The sequence below is a fragment of the Cetorhinus maximus genome, chromosome 3 (assembly GCF_964194155.1).
Source record: "Cetorhinus maximus chromosome 3, sCetMax3.hap1.1, whole genome shotgun sequence".
In the NCBI taxonomy this organism is placed as follows: domain Eukaryota; kingdom Metazoa; phylum Chordata; class Chondrichthyes; order Lamniformes; family Cetorhinidae; genus Cetorhinus; species Cetorhinus maximus.
The window spans coordinates 11770832-11791591 of NC_135881.1; the positions used below are offsets into that span (position 1 = coordinate 11770832).

Consider the following 20760-nt stretch of genomic DNA (forward strand, 5'->3'; position numbering starts at 1 on the left):
ACTGAGCATTCCCAGCTCTTTTGAGTAGAGAATTGTAAAGATTCACATGCCACTAAGTGAAGAAATCTCTCTCCTTTTCTGTCCTAAGTAGCCTACATTACAACAGTGACTACACTTCAGAAAGTATTTCATTGGCTGTAAAGCTGAGCTCACAAAAGGTGCTATAAAATACAAGTCTTCCTATTAAAGTTCCAACTGTTCCCCCCCATTTGTTTGAGAACCAGGGAAATAGCCTCTCAGTATCTGTCCTGTCAAGCCTTCAGAATCACATATATTTCAACAAGAACAACCCTCAATCTTCTTGAGTACATGTCCATTCTACTCAAATTCTCCTTATAGGAGAATTCTCATTGCATGAGTGAATCTATTGAACCTTTGTTGCATGCCCTGTAAGACAAATATATCCTTCCTCAGGTACAGAGACCAAAACTGTACACATAACTCCAGGTGTGGTCTCACCAAGGCCTTACATAATTGCAGGAAGACTTGCTGAAGGCTGAAGTACTGGCTCGTGGCTGTTGGCTATTCTGACTATATGATTGAATGTTAAGTAGGAGTCTCAAAGCTAAGCCTGCATCCTTTTTTTCATCATGCACTTTGCAGCAAGTCTACTGGGTAGCATTGAGGATTGTGTGGGAGGTGACCTTTGTGATTTGTGTGGCAGCACTGCATTGGTTATAAATTGTGAAGTATAAGGGGGTTTGAGACTCGAACATTGCGCAGAAAAAGTTCTCTCTAGTATTACTACCCCTGGATGTTGCATGTGGCAAATAACTGTGACTGAACTCTGACATTTCTCCCAGTAAGAAGGGAAAAGAAAATGTTTCTGCAGCCGAGTTATTTTCTCTTCCCATTCCTGCAGGGTTTAAAGAAGACTATTTCTGCCATGGACCAGGAGCTTCCACGCACAGAGGGCAGCATTAACACCCGAAATGAACTGAAGAAAGTGCTGCACCTGGAATCACTTTACAAACAGAACAAGGTGAAGAAGGATTGTACTTAATTTGCTGAATGAATGGCAGGAGCTGGAACGAGTGTCAAAATCCATGCGATCAGTGACGGCTTTCATGCACTGTCTTAAGACCATAAGACATAGGAGCAGAAATTAGGCCATTCGGCCCATCGAGTCTGCTCCGCCATTCAATCATGGCTGATAAGTTTCTCAACCCCATTCTCCCGCCTTCTCCCCGTAACCTTTCATCCCCTTACCAATCAAGAACCTATCTGTCTCGGTATTAAATACACTCAATGACCTGGTCTCCACAGCCTTCTGTGGCAATGAATTCCATAGATTCACCACTCTCTGGCTAAAGAAGTTTCTCCTCATCTCTGTTCTAAAAGGCCTTCCCTTTACTCTGAGGCTGTGCCCTCAGCTCCTAGTCTCTCCTACTAATGGAAACACCTTCCCCACGTCCACTCTATCCAGGCCTTTCAGTATTCTGTAAGTTTCAATCAGATCCCCCCTCATCCTTCTAAACTCCATCGAGTCTTCATTCATTTGATGATACAGAACTCTGTTGCAAGCTTATTTGCTAATGGGGTTTCAATCCTCTATTGGAACCAGCTTGTCTGTACCGATAAAAAAGTGGCAAAATACACCTCCCACTGCCACAATATTGAAAGCAAGCTTACATGACTTCATAGAATCCCACACCACAGAATTCGGCCTTTTGGCGCACATCGTGCCTCTGCTGACTCTTTGAAGAGTCTCGCCCCTGTTCTTTCCTTATAGCCCTGCAGTTTTCTCCTCTTCAAGTATTTATCCAATTCCCTTTTTGAATGCTACCACTGAATTTGCTTTCACTGCCCTAAAGCCAGTGCATTCTAGATCAGCACAAGTTCATTTTGATGGAAAAAAAAGGTTCCCTTACCAACACCTTCCTTTTTTTATTTAGATAATTTCCTTAAATCTGTGCCCTCTGGTTACAGACCCTTCTAAGTGCCAAATCCTTGATTAAGGGTGTGATATGGTTAGAATCTTAGCAGCTATGGAGCATTAAGATTCCACTTCTCTGTGCATAGACTCTTGACATAAGAGTAAGCGCTTTTCAAATTAACTGGTCTATGTATTTTGTGACCGAGTCAAGAACTAGAGATAGACTACCTGTGCACCTTTCGAAGTGTGATTGTAACATTCTGTCATTTAGGTTGTCCAGATGGCTGAACCTATAGCTGGCGATGAGCACATCAGGTTTTCTACTTTTCATTGTTTTCTATTTTTCATTGGTTCCCCACTCTTCCACCAGCTTTTCCAAATGTGTTTGCGATTTGTTTGTCCCTACATAATTCAAGTATGATTAACAAACCAAGGAACTGAATAGCATTCTGATTTTGTATCCCTCCCGGAGTAGGGGCAGGTGGAAATCAATAACGGTCTTAACATGGACAGAGAATTATATCTCTTGACGACTTACTCTGCATTAAGCTAAGTGATGAAGATAAAGCTTGAAAGAGCCAAGCATGCTTTTTTTGGAGTGACTGAAAGTGCCTTTAAAATAGCAAAAAAACATTGCAATGCCCTTCAGAGGAGTATTATCAGACAAAATTTGAGACTGAGCTACTTAAACTTAATCTTTGGTCACCTGTTCCTAATATCTACTCTCAAATTTTGTAATAAATACAATAAGTTTTATAATGCCTCCGAAGCTCCTTGGGATGTGTCATTATGTTGAAGGTTCTATATAAAAATTTGTTGTTGTTGTTGTTGAGGGAATTCCAGATTTGGGACCGAGGCAATTGAAGGCAGGGCTGCGAATGGAGAGGGCAAAGGTAACCAGGAACTCACAAGAGGCTAGAATTAGAGGGACGTGCAAAGGCCAAATACTATTTGTGGGTGATTTATTTTTGAGACCCATGAATGTTATACTTTGAAATGATGATTGTTGACTCAGCAACCATAGTGAACGTTGCATCTTTTTAAAAAACTATTTTGCAGGCCCAAGTGATGCCTTTAAAGACGATGCTCGAGATAATCACAAAATACTTCCTGGACAGTAATGAGAGCACAAAGGTTGTGGCACGGGACAATTTTCGAGCACCAGCTATAGCAAGCCAAAGGGCAACAGCAGTGCGTTTTGACAGTACCTTTGTCAATATCTACGACCTTTCTGATGAGGACAAAGGTGGAAGTGTAGCATTTCACGACATGAATAAATCAGAGCCTTGCAGGTACAATAAGTCTGATTCTGTTGCATGACAATTGCTTTATAATACTGGAAAAGTGGCCTTGATTTTCTCCATGGTAAATGGGCTGGTAACAAGAAGATGATAATGTTGGAGGTTAAATTATGATATCAGAACCGCATGGTTATAACTGCAAAAGGTTAGAATCTCTTTAGAAAAGAGAAAGCTAAGGTGATAGAGGTGTTGAAAATTATGAAAAGGTTTGATGGAGTAGACATAGAGAAGATGTTTCCACTTGTTGGGAAGTCCAAATTAGGTGTTCATAAGTATAAGATAACCACGAATAAACTCAATAGGGAATTCGGGAAAACCTTCTTTATCTAGAGACTGGTTAGAATGTGGAACTCTCTATCAGAGGGAGTAGCTGAGGCCTATAGCATAGGTGCATTAAGAGCAAGTTAGATAAATACATAAGGCAGAAAGGGATGGAAGAATATATTGACAGGGGTTAGCTGAAGTAGGGTGGGAGAAGGCAAATGTGGAGCAAAAACATCAACATGGACCAGTTGGGCTGAATGGCCTGTTTCCATTCTGTAGATTCTGTGTAAATCTTGAGGCTTATGGTGGATGAGATTTACATGGCATCGTTGAAATATGTTTCATCAGCATGTGGCAGAGGCAGCAGTTTTCTGCAAAACTAGCTAAATTAAGGCTTCGGTGTCTTGATTGCAGGATGATTATCTAGCAATAGACATGTCAAAATAGGCCAGCCAACTCCCAGACTTTCCACCACAACTCTCCAAGTTGATATTGCAATCACAAACCAGTGTAGAGATGGGAATTGTGTAGCTTTTTTTATTCTTTGATTGGATGTGGACATTGCTGACAAGGCCAACATTTTTTGCCCATCCCTAATTGCCCTTAAACTCTTCATAGGCCATTTGGCCCATGTCCTTGGCCCAACCATCTTCAGCTGCTTCATCAATGACCTTCCTTCCATCATAAGGTCAGAAGTGAGGATGTTCGCTGATGATTGCACAATGTTCAGCACCATTCGCTATTCCTCAGATACTGAAGTAGTCCATTCCCAAATGCAGTAAGACCTGGACAATATCCAGGCTTCGGCTGACAAGTGGCAAGTAATATTCATGCCACACAAGTGCCAGGCAATGACCACCCCCAACGAGAGAATCCGACCATCGTCCCTTGACATTCAATGGCATTACCATCACTGAATCCTCCACTATCAACATTCTGGGGGTTAGCATTGGCCAGAAACTGAACTGGACTAGCCATATAAATACTGTAGCTACATGAGCAAGTCAGAGGCTAGGAATCGTGTGACGAGTGACTCACCACCTGACTCTCCAAAGCCTGTCCACCATCCACAAGGCACAAGTGTGATGGAATACTCTCCACTTGCCTGGATGAGTGCAGATCCCACAACACTCGAGAAGCTTGTCACCATCCAGCACAAAGCAGCCCGCTTGATTGGCATCCGCGATTCATTCCCTCCACCACCGATGCACAGTAGCAGCAGTGTGTACCATCTACAAGTTGCACTGCAGGAATTCACCAAGGCTCCTTCGACAGCACCTTCCAAACCAAACTAGGTGGACAAGGGCAGCAGATAAATGGGAACACCATCACCTGAAAGTTCCCCTCCAAGCCACACACCATCCTGACTTTGAACTACAACGCCATTCCTTCACTGTTGCTGGGTCAAAATCCTGAAGCTCGCTCCCTAACAGCACTGTGGGTGTACCTACACCACATGGACTGCAGCGGTTCAAGAAGGCAGCTCACCATCACCACCTCAAAGGCAACTAGGGGTGGGAAATAAATGCTGGCCCAGCCAGTGGAGCCCACATCCCATGAATGAATAAAAAAAAATATTACTGGATTTTTATAGTTAAACATCTATAAAGGAGTGTTGCTTGGAAGGCGTTTACTTGCGGGTCTGACCAATTAGAGAGTCTTTTAGGGGGAATGTTTTGTAAGACTAAGCTTAATTGTGTAACTGTAATCTTGTGTGCTTAAGTTTTCTTTTATTCCTGTTAACAAAACTTTTACTTTTATTTTTTAACATCCTAAAAGTTTTGCTGGGCTTCTTACTGCTGAGATCAGTACAAAACAACTCGTTTTCGGAATACAAAAAGCGGGTATGGCTTGTTAGCCAAGTTTCCCTCTGGGATTTGGTTTGCACAGCAATTAGCATTGGCTGGGGTCATAACATTACCACTATATCACCCTCTTCCCCTAGTATTGTTGATTGTGCAATTGATTACAAGTCAGTTGCCACCTCTTCAGTGAGGATGTTGCCATGCATCAGTGACACTGAGTGCAGTCATTGTTGACAACTTCCATTTCATCTTTGTGTATATTTTTAAGGAAAGTTTCCCATTCTCCAGTCATTTTTCCATGGTTCCGGTAGGACAAAAGCATCGCATCCCTTTTGATCATTTGGAATCGCTCTGTTCCTCTAACTGCAATCGCATTCTAAGACATATATTTATCCGACTTCAGTATTGCCCCATAAACCTCATAGTGCCTAAGCAACCATTATACCTCCACTTGATGTTTTGTTGAAAAATACACCTGTGAGTAATTTTGTGTGTGCATAAGTCCAACCCATTGTATTTTAATATGCGCAAACTGGAATAATTTGGTGCTGGGGACAAGCAATTTGTTTTTTTAAAAAAACCTGTTCATTCATAGAATGATGCAATACAGAGAACATTTGTGCCTTGCCAGCTCTTTATATAGCACACAAATAGGCCACTTGGCCCAACCTGTCCATGCCAACATTTATGCTCTGACCACATCTCCTATTTTTCCTCATCCAGATCTAACGTTGTAACTGTCTATTCCCATCTCTTGTCGAGCTCCCATCTTCCATGGGTGGTCTTGAACCACCAACCTTTCAGTTGACAGCCGAGCACGCTAACTTATTGCACCAGAGAGATTTTTTTGTATCCTTTCACGGGATGTGGGCATCGCTGGCTAGGCCAGCATTTATTGCCTATCCCTAAAGCTTAAGGCTGTTCAGGATTTGCTGTCTTCTCCGAGGATTGAACTAAAGACGTTCAGATTATGAGACTGATGCGCTGCTACTGCGCTAAGAAGGCACTTGCTAAACATAATGTTTCCGCCCTGAATCGAACCAAGGACCCTATCAGGTGTAATGTGAAAGTGAAAGTTTCACATTTGAAAGAGCTACCTGATTAGTCGCGCTTCTCTGCCTTCTCTTCGTCGTTATGGGTCAAAGTTGACTATCTTTTATCAGCGTAACATTCCTGACCAAGGCTCTGTTCAATTCCTAGGTTCCCTAATGATTCAGCTGGTTTGGCCTGTATGCCAGTGCCTTCTTCCAAGACTCTACAGAGTTCACTGAAGAAGAAAGATAGATCTCCTGGTCGGAATGGGTGCCCTTCAGGAGGTGAACCAGGACTCCTTCCTGTTAACATCCTTTCATCAGATTCTTCCAGGGCCGGTGTATTTCCTGTGGAGACCAGAGGAACAAATATGGAGTCACAGAGACCACGGTCAGGTCGCATTGTTCGTGGCATGATGTCTGGCCCAATCCGCACAGTACAGGAGGTAGGTGATCACTTTATCACTTGGTTGACATCCTACCAATATTCCATCAGGATCCCGGAACGTGACTACACTGCTTTTTGCTTCCTCCCTGCATTATTCTCCCCGTTTCACTTGAGGATGGTGATTTTCAGTATAACACAATTCCACCAAGACTGGAAGCCCTTCAGTCATTTACCCAAATAAAGAAAAGAAAGGCTTGCATTTTTATGGCACCTTTCATGGATTCAGGGTGTCCCACAGCGCTTCACAGCCAATAAAGTACCTTTGAAATGTAGTCACTGTTGTAGAGTGGGAAACGCGGCAGCCAATTTGTCCACAGCAAGTTCCCAAACACAGCAAGGTGATGTCCAGATAATCAGATTATTTTTAGTGTTACTGATTGAGGGATTAGTACTGACCAGGAATGTAGTCAGGAACTCCACTCCTCTCTATTCTAACAGTGCCATGGGACCCTTACATCTACCTTAGAGAGCAGACCAGACCTCGGGTTAAAAGTGTCATCACAGATTTGTCATAGTACAGAAGAAGGCCATTTGGACTGTTGTGTCCGCGCTTCACTGCATTGCTTCAAGGAGTTTGAATGCTGCTCAGGTCACCAAGCCACAAGTGTGATCTATTCAAGGTTTGATCAGACATTATAACAGCTTTACAATGATGCCATCAGACTGTACCAATTCAGCATCTTTTCTCAGTATCATGTTTTATCTGTAATTCCAGACTGGATACAATAATTGCTCAGTCTGTTACTATTCCCAACTCTTTTCCAGTTCTCCCCCTTGCCATTTTAACACCATTATACCTCCCATTTGTAAGTGTAGCAACTGTTAGTTACATCTTAGTTGCCATAGTTAATCCTCATTAGAAAGACGGAACCTATGAGAGTGCAGCACTCCCTCAGTACTACACTGGAATGTCAGGCTAGGTTTTTAGGAACATAGGAGCAGGAGTAGGTCATTTGGCCCTTCAAGCCTTCTCCACCATTCAATAAAATCATGGCTGATCTGGTTGTGGTCTCAGCTCCACTTTTGGTTGAGGGTGTTTTATTCTTCACCTAATCAATGCTGAACCTAACCTGGCAATACTTAATGCTGAGACCAGGTGTGGTCTCATTATTACACATTTAGATCGTGTTTGATTCTCCAGCATTGCTCACTTTGATGAACATGTAAAGCTCTGGACCCAAGACCAAACACCCCTACATCTGTACCGAGACTGTAACATTGGCGCACGTTAACCCTGGAATGTGCTAACCCTTGCAGCCCTCAAATAGACTAACCTCGCAAGGTCTTACCTGGCCCTGGAGTTAGACTAACCTTCACACGCTCTAACCTGGGACTAGAATTAGACTAACCCTTGCATGCTCTAACCCGGGATTGGAGTTAGACTAACCCTTGCTCGCTCTAACTCGGGACTGGAGTTAGACTAACACTCGCACGGTCTAACCTGGGACTGGAGTTAGACTAACCCTTACATGCTCTAACCCGGGACTGGAGTTAAACTAACCCAAACACACCCAGGACTGGAGTTAGACTAATCCTCAGATGCTCTAACCCTTGAATAATCTTTTCTATTGACTTTTTCCACGTGTGCAGGATCCCTCCAAAAAGCGCCTGATTAAACGGGCCTCTGGATCTAGCCTGGCATTACATGCAATTGAGAGCGACGTTGACAGTGGCTCTTGTTTCAAGGGGTACGTACGACAGGTTGGCACCTCGTGCGAAAGCGCTACCTGCTCTGACTGGCTTCCCGCTGCCGGCACGCTGATGGTGGATAACATGGCAGATGGTACATCTACCCAGGACTACCCCCAGAAGAAGCACCCCTGTCTTTTTACAGGCAGCCGAAGCAGTCAGAAGCCTCAAGATTTCAGATGGTACCATGAGGCAGCAGATGACCTTTGCGCAGAAAGGCTATTGGAGCGAGAGAGAGGGCAGGTCCTGAGTGGGCAGGAGAAAAAACTGTCCTCTAACCTCAATGTCAACATGCCTGAAAAGAGCAGGAAGGTGAAGTTTGCTCCAGATTGCATGAACATTGAGTACGAGGCAAACGAAAGCGATGTTACAATGACAGAAGAGATACATTCCAGGTATGTACCTCCTGTTTTCATTGCTGTACCTTTTGGTGGATGAATCTATAAGCGTGGATTTGCTTAATGATAAATGAGCCAGGCACAGGGAGATTCCCAGGTTCAAATCCCCTGTTTGGAATCACCTGGGAAACAAGTGGACGCTGACACCAGTCGTGCAGCTCCTTCTGACTAAGGAGTAGAAAAACTGCAAAGAGCTTCTACTAATCAACCCTATCCTAAACCCTAATTACTCCTAGAATATATGTGTATGTCTGTGTGTGTGTGTGCTGAAGCCAGTTGCTGTCCCCACTGCCATAATGAAAATCATATAATTTAACACAGACCAAGTTGCAGACCTGTGACTTTCTTGGTCCTTATCAGCTGGTTCTGCACTGGCAGTTGGTACGCTCCCAGCTGATATTAATACTGGCCAGTTCAGATCCCAGAATGAAACCTAGCTTGATAGATCCTAACTTTGTTTTCCTTTTAGAATTTAGAGGAAAGTCACTGAACAAATTCACAGGAGTCTGTTGATGAATTACAGCACAGAATAAAACATTTATTAAACAAGGAAAATGAACTATATTACACCAGACAAAAAGGTCGGAAAGATCTCAACACAAACAGAAGAAAATGATTCAAATGTTCACTATTCCTTCAGCCCAGCTATATCTTTATACATAAATACAAATTTGGAAAGATAAAACTATATACCTACCTTATACTCTTAATATTCACGGTAAGCATGTGGTACATGTGAACCAACTGGTGAACTGTGGTCAGACACACCGCACTCCAAAGTAAATGACAGATGTGACCGAAGCAGATTCTTTGGATTTCTAAACAACCCATCTAGACGTTTGTCACACCATGAGCCAACCGGTCTCACTAAAACTCTGTCTTTCTCACGAGGGTTTCCAATCTCCAGGTTTGAGGAACTCACCTTGGAATTCTCTCCAAACGTCGCTCCCACTTGGACAGCTTTGAGAAAGATCCATCTCCAGGGTTTCAATCTCGCCTCCCGACATTCCTTTCCCCTGGACCTTGTGTTCACTCAAGCTTCACCTTCCAAGCACACTTTCAGATCTTCGCCCTTGCCAAGCAGAACGTCACTGCTCCAAAGTCCTGCAGTAAGGAGTCACCAACCTTTGGCTGTCCTCTTGGATCTTCTGGGCTCCTCTCAAACCTGCTTCACTTCAGGTCTGCTACTTGCAGCTCTGTGTCTAACTCGGAGCCTATTTCTCTACTCTTTTCTCTCAACTTTACTTAACAGGATCCGTTTCTGATCTCTGTCTTTGTCCCTTACCTGGGCCTTTCTTCCATGACCTCTTTCTGATCCCTGTCTTTGTGCCTGGGACATTCTCATGGGACCTCTTTCTGTTCCACTCTCTGGTTTGGGACCTTCTTCTTGGTTTGTGACCTTCTGCCTGGCCCCCTCCCTGTATCCTGCTCCCTGGGACACCTTCTCTCAAGTGGCACTCCGGTTCCAGGACGCCTGACCTGCAGTTTTGGGCCATTTCACTTCTCTCTTTCCTTTTCTTCTGGGCATGTGTGCAGGGCTGGTTCCTGGTCTGAAGAATGTAAAAACCGCCAACTATGCATGAGCGGCCCTTTCCGGGCTGACGCATGCATAGAAGGTCCGAGGCCCTCTAGGAACTGTAGTTCCTGAACTGCGACTACCGATTTAGGTAAGCTTCATCACACAGTGAATGCACCAACTGTCTTATGAATGACTGGGTTCAACAGCTCCTCTTTATCAATGGCTTTGCTGATTGTTCATGATTGATATGTGGTTTTACACTTCCTTAATAGCTACAGGGTTCCAGCTTGGCTCAGTGGGTATCCCTTGACTCCGAGTCAGCCTCAGGTTGAAGTCCCGCTCCAGACACTTGACCCCATAATCCATACTGACACTCCCATGTGGTACTGAGGGAGTACTCCACTGTTAAAGCTGCTGGTCGTTCAGATGAGATGTTAAACCAAGGCCTGCTCTTTCAGGTAGATATTAATAGTCCCATTGCCACTATTTCAATGAAGAGCAGGGGAATAAAAACGGAAAATGCTGGAAAAACTCAGCAAGCCTGGCAGCATCTGTAGAGAGAGAAACAGAGTTAATGTTTTGAGTCCAATATGACTCTTCTTGGAGCTTCCAGTTCATCACGCACCATGATGGCTCCATTAACCTTAAGGAAGGTTTTTCCTGCAGCATTTTCTAATTACTTCTGACGTGACCATGGATTTGTGTAAGATGGAGTCTGGAACTGTGTCCTCAATTGAATGGGCTGCTGCATGATCCTAATTCCCTGATGCAGAGAATCAACTTGCTACATTTCTGGCCAATTTACCACGTATGGTGAGTGCGTTGGACAACACTGCTGAGGGAGGGAATTCAGCTTACTTATATATTCTTCACCAGGCCACTAGAGGGGGTGTTTATCACAATGATGCTAAAACAGCATTAAGAAATGAATGCAGGTTTTACCTCATTCAACATACACTTCAATGCTACTTAGCCAATTTTACAGCAAAGGAACTTTCTTTTGTCTGAGTGAAAGCTAATGTTAAACTTACATAGAACCTTAGAATACTGTGCACACTTCTATTCTCCATGTTACAAAAAAGGATAGAGAGGCACTGGAGAAAGTGCAAAAAAAGATTTACAAGGATGACACTGGAACTGAGAGGTTATAACTAGAAGGGAAGATTGAAGTGGCCATGGCTCTTTTGTGTTGAGGGGTGATCTGATTGTCCTTAAATTTATGAAGGAGTTCGATAAGGTTGATGTTTCCACTTGTTGGGAAACCAGAATGAAGCACCATAAATAAAAGATTGTCGCAAATAAATCCTGTAGGGAATCCTTTCTCTGGGGAGCTACCAGCTTGTTATTGCACTCACCTCAGTTCCCTGTCAAAGCTAGAACTGCCATGTAACCCCGCTGTATATGGACCATATGTTATTGGCATTGAGTGTGAGAAAGTGAAGCAGCACAAAGAGGAATCCCTGAAGTGAGTCCAGAAGACTGTGATTGATTAGGAGGGACCTGATGATTATACTTATTGAGCTAAGTATAGCTTGAAGCCTTCAAGTGTTGAGGTCACAGTGACACTAGTTGGCATGAGTTCCAGTCATGTTGGACTGAATTCATTGTTTGTGGTAGAAGGGAACAAGTGCCACCCTCAATGTGGTCTAATGTTTGTGCAGGGTTTGGTTAGGTAATTGTACAACAATTTTTGGTTAAAGCTATAGCGGTGTGTGAAATTATGCTCTTTTGTTGAGTAAAGAGCTTCGCTGTGAGGAGATATCCAAGATATCTACACTCATCTGAATCTGGAATCTTGTTCATTCTCCACGTCTTTGCCCCACTAGTGGAACCTGTGTCTTCAGATGCCAAGGCCTAAAGCTCTGAAATTTCCTTCCTCAACCGCTCTGCCTCTCTACCTGTCTCACCTCCGTCAAATTGCTCCTTAAAGCCTACCCTTTGTATTCTTTCATGGGTTGTGGATGTCGCTGGCCGGGCCAGCGTTTATTGCCCATCCCTAATTGCCCTTGAGAAGGTGGTGGTGAGCTGCCTTCTTGAACCGCTGCAGTCCATGTGGTGCGGGTACACCCACAGTGCTGTTAGGGAGGGAGCTCCAGGATTTTGACCCAGCGACAGCGATGGAACGGTGATATATTTCCAAGTCAGGGTGGTGTGCGGCTTGGAGGGGAACTTGCAGACGGTGGTGTTCCCATGCACCTGTTGCCCTTGTCCTTCTAAGTGGTAGAGGTCGTGGGTTTGGAATGTGCTGTCGAAGGAGACTTGGTAAGTTGCTACAGTGCATCTTGTAGATGGTACAGACTGCTGCTACTGTGCATCTTGTGGATGGTGCACACTGCTGCTACTGTGCATCGGTGGTGGAGGGAGTGAATGTTCAAAGTGACCAAACTTTCGTTCATCTGTTCTAATATGTGGCTCAGTATCAAATTTTATTAATCATTCCTGTGAAGTGCCTTGGGATACTTTGCTATGTTAAAGGTGCTATATAAATGCAAGTTGTTACCCATCCCTCTCCTTCTGAGCAGCAACTTATATCTTTATGTTACCATTTAAGAGAATGACCTGAGCACCTTAACAAGGAAGAGGAGGCTGAGCTTGAGGAAAGATTAGTTGATGTGGAAATGTTGATCCTGTGTTAAGAGTGAGGTTTTAGAGAGACCTAGAGGCAGGGAGAGAGAGAGAGAGAGAGAGGCAGCATGATGAAGTGTTTTGAGGAAAAAGTTGCAAAGTGCAATAGCGTGTCAACCTGCAGGAACAGTGCCTTGAGGTGGAACGGACAACAAGCAGAGAGTCAGAGTCTGAAGGGGGAAGGCGAAGGTTGATATGTACGCATGACTAGTTGAATGGTGGAACATGAATTTGCTAATGAGGACGATTTCCTCCCTCCCCAGTCCAAACCCAAATCAGTAGGTGGGGTGGGGGTCATGCTTCGATTGTGCTGTTGGATATGAGTGTGTTAACTGCTTCAATTTGTAACTTAGCCACTGTGTGGCAGTATGTTCTGCGTTGTGACATTGCTGAGAGAGAGGGTTATTGAAAGGAGAGTAATAATGAGTAGGTTTCTGCTGGGATTACGTAGGCCGTGCTTACTGTGGAAACTATTGGCCTAATTCACAGTCTGATTCAGGTCAGACACAGAATTACAATAGAAATGACAACATTCAGCCTATTGTTTATCCTCACAGAGGCAATAATTGGGATTCTACAAGCCTGCCCAGTTCCCATATCCCTTTATCCTTTCCCTCAACCACCTAGCTAACCTATTCTTAAATGTTGACTCACAATCTCTGCTCCAGTCGCTAACTCCAAGAGTGAATCCCACAGCCCCACAATCCATAGTTTTATTCCTATATCCTCATGTTAAAGACCCTTCAATCATTTTCAACTACTCCATTCCAACCTATTATAATATCATACATATTTATCCAGCCACCCATAATCTGTACTGTTCTGGTGGAGAACAATTCCAACTTTTGAGTTTTTTCTCTGTATACCCGCACCATTAGAACAAATCTGCTCCATAACCTCTCGGTTGCCTCAATATATGGGGTGGATCCTGGCTGGAGTGTACTGGAGTCAGGCTGACATCGCAGGGATTGCCCATGATTGTCTGGTGCTGGTAGCTGCCCCGAACAGGACAGTGCCATGAAAGCCGAGAGCAATCCCATTCCTTTGGTTTTTCGATTGGACATTTTCTTTCCTTCCTCTCCCCTTCACCAGGTTTTAACACCCTCGGTTACCCTCCCATTCATCCTCTCCTGGCAGTCTCCTGTGTGATAAATCCATATTCACTTCCTTCAGCCCGTGTCCTGATGATTTATCCTACTTGATGCCAGATGGGAACAGGGTTTGGGATTAGAATTGCTGTTTTCAGTTCAAAGCACTTCATTCACAAGATGTTAGTGTCACTGACCAGGCCGGTGTTTATTACCCGCCCCTAAACTGGCCGTGAGAAAGTGGTTGCGAGCCACCTTCTCGAATACAACTGAGTGGCTTGTGTGAGTTACTTGTCGCATGATTCCCAGCCTCTGGCCTGCTCTTGTAGCCACAGCATTTATATGGCTGGTCCAGTTCGGTTTCGGGTCAATGGTAACCTCCGGGATGTTGATAGTGGGGGAATTCAGCGATTCCATTCAGCAATTCAGTAATTCCATTGAATGTCAAGGGGGAGATGGTTGGATTCTCTCTGTTGGAGATGATCATTACCTGGCACTTATGTGGCACAAATGTTACTTGCCACTTGTCAGCCCAAGCCTGAATGTTGTCCAGGCCTTGCTACCTGCTTCCGCATCTAACGTAATTAGTATTTAATGCAATAAAATGTCCCAAGGCACTTCACAGGAATGTTGTCAAACAAAATTTGACACTGAGCTGCCTAATTAGGAATATTAAGGCAAATGACTGAAACCTTGATGAAATGGGCAGATTTTAAGGAGTGTCTCAAAGGGAGAGAGATTTAGAGAGGGAATTCCAGATCTTAGGGCCTCAGCAGCTGAAGGCGTGGTTGCCCATGGTGATGCAGTGAAAACTGGGGATGAGTAAGAGGCCAGAATGGGAAGATCGCAGATATCTTGGAGGACTGTAGGGCTGGAGGAGATCACCGAATACAAGAATGGGAATTTTAAAATCTAGGCATTGCTTTAACTAGGAGCCATTGTAGGACAGTAAGCCCAGGGGTGATAGGTGAATAGGATTTTGTGCTAACAGACGGGCTGCAAAGTGTAGAAGGGAGAGTGGGGACATAGGAGGCTGGTCAGAAGTGTTGTAATATTCAGGTCTAGAGATGATAAATGCCTTGACATGGATTTCAACAGCAGATGAGCTGAGGCAGGAGTGGAGTTGGCCAGTGTTGTGGAGGTGGAAATAGGTGGTCTCAGTAATGACGCAGAAATGTGGTCAACTCGGGGTTAAGTATGTAGCCCCGGTTGTAAACAGTTTACAGTTCAGCATTTTTGAAAGGGGTGGTAGTAATTGTTGGGGGGTTGGGGGTGAGCTGTTAGAGGAGGAGGCAGTCTTCTCGAAGGGTGACTGGTCCATTTTGAAGAATAACTGGTTGAATGTGGCAATGTGGAGGCACTGGAATCCACAGACCTGTAATCCAGGGAAGAGACTGCAGCTAATCTTTATCAGGATTTATTGACTATTACTGAGTCTGGGTCAGCAATCAGAGAGGTGCACTGCAGTTTTCCACAGCGACGTGTGTTTAGAATTCCTGACATTACTAAGATCAGTTGATAACATAATTAACATCCCTTCTCGATAAAAAGCCTAAACAAAATGTAGTAAACATTCTGATAGTGGATAGCAGCTTTGCTTTTTTTCCCTAATTAGATTTCTCTAATTGCCTTAATTAGACAAATCTTGCTGCAACTCCACTCCATGCACCATGTGTCTCTCAGATTCCCATGGTTACTTCAAATTCATTTTCTGTTTTGTTCTTTTTGACATCTGTGAAACTCTGCAGAAATGAATATGGTGCGTCTTTAATTCAAGACACATGCGCGCAGACAGTAGTTTAGTGGTTATGTTAGTAAGCCAGAGGCCTAATCCAATAGAATGTGAATTCAAATCCTACCAGTTTAAAAAGCTGGTATCAGTAAAAGTGACTGTGGAGCTGTCAGATTGTCAAAAATCCAACTAATTCACTAATGCCCTCCCATTTTTTAGGAGCCCTCTCTTAGTCAATCTAGCCTGCTTGTGACTATAGCCCCCGCACCAATGTGGCTGACTCTTAACTGCCCTCTGAGGTGGCTTCTGCATCAAACTGTTATTAGTGGTTCTCGAACAACAACTTTATATTGTGCTTTTAGGCTTCACAAGTCTATCATCAAATAGAATTTGACACCACCACATAAGGTAGCATTTGGACAGGTGACCAAAAGTTTGGTCAAAGGGGTAGGTTTTAAGGTGAGTTGTTAAGGGGGAGAGTTCACGGTAGAGAGGCAGAGAGGTTAAGGAGGAGAGAGGGGGTAGAGAGGCGGAGAGGTTTAGGAGGGAATTCCACAGCTTATCGCTTTGGCAGTTGAAGGTATAGCCACCAGTGATGAAGCACTTAAAATCTGGAATGGATAAGGCCGGAATTGGAGGAATGCAGAGGCCCCCGAGGGTTGCAGGGTTGGGGAAAATTTGTCATCGTTGTTGGCTGTCCCCCGATTTGAGGCTGATGTCTACTCAGAGTTGCGAGTTTCTGCTATGGGTCTTCATGTGACTGAACAGGCTGATTCTCGATCCGCAGATCTTATGGCACATGGGTGCCACGAGGTAGTTGGGATCTGGAGTGCAGGAATGGCTTCCTTTTCTTTCCTTCCCTGCCGCTGCTCTGCCTCATTATTAAGACGTTGTGACACAGAGTGATGCAGCTTGGCGGACTTGACGCCGTTCTGAACAATTGGTTCAGCTCCTCCCAGTCATTGAGGTCAATGCTGCAGCACTTCAAGGAAAGCTTCAGAGTGTCTTTGAAACGTTTCCTTTGTACTCCTCTGGAACGCTGGCCATTTGAGAATTGAAAGCTCAGGACCTGGTGGGGGAGATAGTTTTTGGCCATCCTGACGCCATGTCTAGTCCATTTGAAGTTGCTTTTCGGGAGTCTTGCCTGAATGCTTGTGGAACTGGCTTCAAGAAGGACACTGGCACTTGTTTGACGGTCCTCCCATTGAATCCGGAGAATGCTGTGGAGGGACTGTTGATGGAATTTCTCTAGTGCTCTTATGTGTCACTGATGTACAGTACAGCAGTGTGGTGATGGCAACTGCTCTGTACTCTCGGACTTCTGTTAACTTGTGGAGGTCTTTGTTATCAAACACTCACTGCTGTAGATTGTCGAAAGCCTAACTGACGCAGCTGATCCAGTGTTGGATCTCCTCGTCAATGGTGGCCTTTTGAGAGAAGTGGCTGCCAAGGTATGGGATGTGCTCAACATGTTCCAGAACCTGTCCTTCAGCATTTTTGGGAGGTGGAATATTTGGCCGACCAAAGGTGTGGGGCGATATGAGTTTTGGCAACATTCAAGCACAGACCAAGTTTTTTGTATGCAGAATTGAAGAGATTGGGAGTGACTTGTAAATCTTGTGTAAAGTCGGATCAACACTGCAGTCACCTGTAAACTGTAGATCATGTATATCTATGGACACCCATTTAATTTTGGCATAAAGGCAGTCAAGGTTAAAGAGGTGTCAGAAATGGGAAGGGGTGAGGCCATGAAGGGGTTTGAATAGATGGAGAATTTTAAAATCTAGAGGTTGCTGTACCATGAGTCAATATAGGTTAGTGAACTAGACTTGGTGCAAATAGGATATGGACTGCAGAGTTTTGGATGAGCTTAAATTGATGGTGATCAACAGACAGGAGCCCGGCTAGGAGAGCATTGGAATAATTAATTCTAGAGGTAACAAAAGCATGGTTGGGGATTTCAGGAGCAGAAATGATGGACCAAATGGCTTCTTGTGCCGTACTGTAAATCTTGTGCTTCTATGAGCTGAGGTAGGGTTGGAGTTGGGTAATGGTACAGCGCTGGAAATAGGTGGTCTTAGTGACCACACGGATACGTGGTCAGTAGCTCATTTCCGGGTTGAGAATGCCCTGCAGTTTTTTTTGAAATGGGTATTGGTAATTGTGGGGTGTGGGTAGGAGTGATGTTATCAGAAAAAGGGCAGTGCTCCGAGAAGGATTTCTGTAATCTCTTTTGAAGAGTAGCTAGTTGGATGTACTAATAGAGAGTTGCTGGAATCCATAGGAGAGGAGGGCGGAGACTGCAACTAACCTTTGCTGGGGTTTATTCACCGTTCTTGTGCTCCGGGTCAATTAGCAGAGAGATGCAGTGCAGCCCTCCACAGGACAGCGTGTTTAGAATTCCTGACATTACTGAGACCAGTTGATAATATAATTAACATCCCCTACCAAACAAAAAGTGCAGCAAATATCCTGATTGCAACCTTACCTTTTTGCACTATCTCTTAACTGTTTAGCCTAATCTTGCTTCAACTCCCTTTCACCCATGATGTCTTTCAGATTCCCATAGTTACTTTACACTTATTTCCTGTTTTGTTTTGACACCCTGTGTAGCTCTGCAGAAATGTAATTGTTGCAACTCTATTCCAGCGTGCATGCAAATGCATGTAGTAGTATAGTGGTTATGTTAGTGATCCATAGGCCTGGGCTAGTAATTCGATAGAATGTGAGTTCAGTTCCCATCAGGTGAATTTTAAGAATCTGAATCCAGTATAAAAAGTTGGTATCAATATATGTGGCCATGAAGCCATTGTTAAGAACACAGCTGGTAAACTAATGTCCTTTTTTAGGGAAGGAAATTGCCGCTTTGACCTACGTATGATTCCACAGCAACATAGTTACTGTTTTCTACCCTCTGAAGTAGCCCAGCAAGCTACTGAGCCACATCAGACCCCTACCAAGATGCTTCATGAGAACATCATAGATCAAAATTTAGCACCAATCCCCATGAGTACACATTGAGGCTGTTGACCGAAAGCTTGGTCAGGAAGATAGGTTTGAAGGAGTGCCTTAAAGGAGGAAAAAGGGACGAGAGGTGTAGAGCAGGAATTCCAGAGTTTGGAGCCTAGACAGCTGAAGACACAGCTGCTAGTCGTTGAGCAACTAAAATCTCAGGCCAACTACTGATGGGTAATGTATGCTGGTCATGATAGTGATGCTCACATCAATAGTGTATACGTTTAAAAAAAAAATCAGGTAATTGCGCAGCTCCGCTACCTGTGCTTTGATTCAGAGAATCCTGCACCATTCTGCAATTGTTGCTGTGCTGCCTGCTGTGTCTTGGAATGGTAACATGGCTTCAGCATCCACCCCCTTCCTTGCTCAGGGTTGAGGTCAATATTGCTATTCTGGGATTTCTGGTAGTTGTAGGGGATTCTATAATTAGGGGAATTGGGGGAATTGACAGCATCCTTTGTAAGGAGGATCGAGAGTCCCGCATGGTATGTTGCCTGCCCGGTGCCAGGGTGAGGGACATCTCTGACTGGCTTGAAAGAATATTGGAGAGGGAGGGGGAGGATCCAGTTGTTGTGGTCCACGTCAGGACAAATACATAGGTAAGACTAGGAAAGAGGACCTGTTTGGGGATTATCAGGAACTAGGAACTAAATTAAAGAACAGGTCCTCAAGGGTTATAATCTCCGGGTTACTACCCGAGCCACGTGCAAATTGGCATAGGGACGCGAGAATAAGGGAAGTAAACATGTGGCTAAAGGAGTGGTGCGGGAAAGAGGGGTTCCATTTCGTGGGGCACTGGCATCAGTATTGGAACAGGAGGGATCTGTACCGTTGGGACAGTCTCCACCTGAACCGATCTGGGACCAATGTTCTAACGAAAAGGGTAAATAGGGTGGTCAACAGGACTTTAAACTAGAAAGTGGGGGGGAGGGAAGGGTAAAACTCCAAGAAGTATGACTAATGGGAAACAAAGCAGCAGGTTAGTGTGTGGGGGGTTGGATTCAACTTCATGGAAAATTATGAAAAAACTGAAAAGAAAGGAGAGCCCAGGAAAGGCTATTAAAGTCTCCAGAACACAATATAGGACAGAGTGTTTGGAAAGGGCTAGGAATCTAACTTCAAGCACATCAGATAAAGGGACGACAATGAGAAAGGGGGCAGGAAATACAGGGCTGAAGGTGTTGTATCTGAATGCACGCAGTATACGAAATAAGGTAAATGAGCTTGTGGAGCAGATTAAAATTGGCAGGTATGATGTGGTGGGTATCACGGAGACATGGCTGCAAGGGGATCAGGACTGGGAGCTAAATATCCAAGGATATACATCCTATTGAAAAGATAGGCAGGTTGACAGAGGGGGTGGTGTTGCTTTGTTAGGAAGAAATTAAATTAAATCGATAGCAAGAAATGGCGTAGGGACAGATGATGTAGAATATGTGTGGGTAGAGTTGAGGAACCGCAAAGGTAAAAAAACCATAATGGGAGTTATGTACAGGCCTCCGAACAGTAGTCAGGATGTGGGGCACAAGATACACCAGGAGATAGAAAAGGCGTGTAAGAAAGGCAAGGTTACAGTGATCATGGGGGATTTCAATATGCAGTTAGACTGGGAAAATCAGGTTGGTAGTGGATGCCAAGAAAAGGAATTTGTGGAATGTCTATGAGATGGCTTTTTGGAGCAGCTTGTGGTGGAGCCCACTTGGGAACAGGCAATCCTAGATTTAGTGATGTGTAATGAGGCAGATTTGATAAGGGAGCTTAAGGTGAAGGAACCCTTAGGAGGAAGTGACCATAATATGATAGAATTTACCCTGCAATTTGAGAGGAAAAAGCTGGAATCAGATGTAACGGTATTACAGTTGAATAAAGGCAACTACAGAGGCATGAGGGAGGAGCTGGCCAGAATTGACTGGGAGATGAGCCTAGCAGGAAAGACAGTGGAACAGCAATGGCAGGAGTTTCTGGGAGT

General features: G+C 44.3%; 1 protein-coding gene across 3 annotated transcripts in view; it reads left to right on the forward strand.

Moving 5' to 3' along the window:
* Nucleotides 1-211: 211 nt before the first annotated feature.
* mindy4 (MINDY lysine 48 deubiquitinase 4) overlaps nucleotides 212-20760 on the forward strand; it is a 170767-nt gene continuing 150218 nt past the window's right edge. For all 3 annotated transcript variants that reach the window (XR_013575200.1, XM_078536430.1, XM_078536436.1), the window contains exons 1-4: nucleotides 212-982; nucleotides 2936-3168; nucleotides 6447-6723; nucleotides 8316-8809. Coding sequence is in view for 2 of the 3 variants with exons in the window: in XM_078536430.1 (XP_078392556.1) it covers nucleotides 821-982; nucleotides 2936-3168; nucleotides 6447-6723; nucleotides 8316-8809 (1166 nt within the window). In the remaining variant the exon portion in view is untranslated. The remainder of the gene's footprint in view (nucleotides 983-2935; nucleotides 3169-6446; nucleotides 6724-8315; nucleotides 8810-20760) is intronic.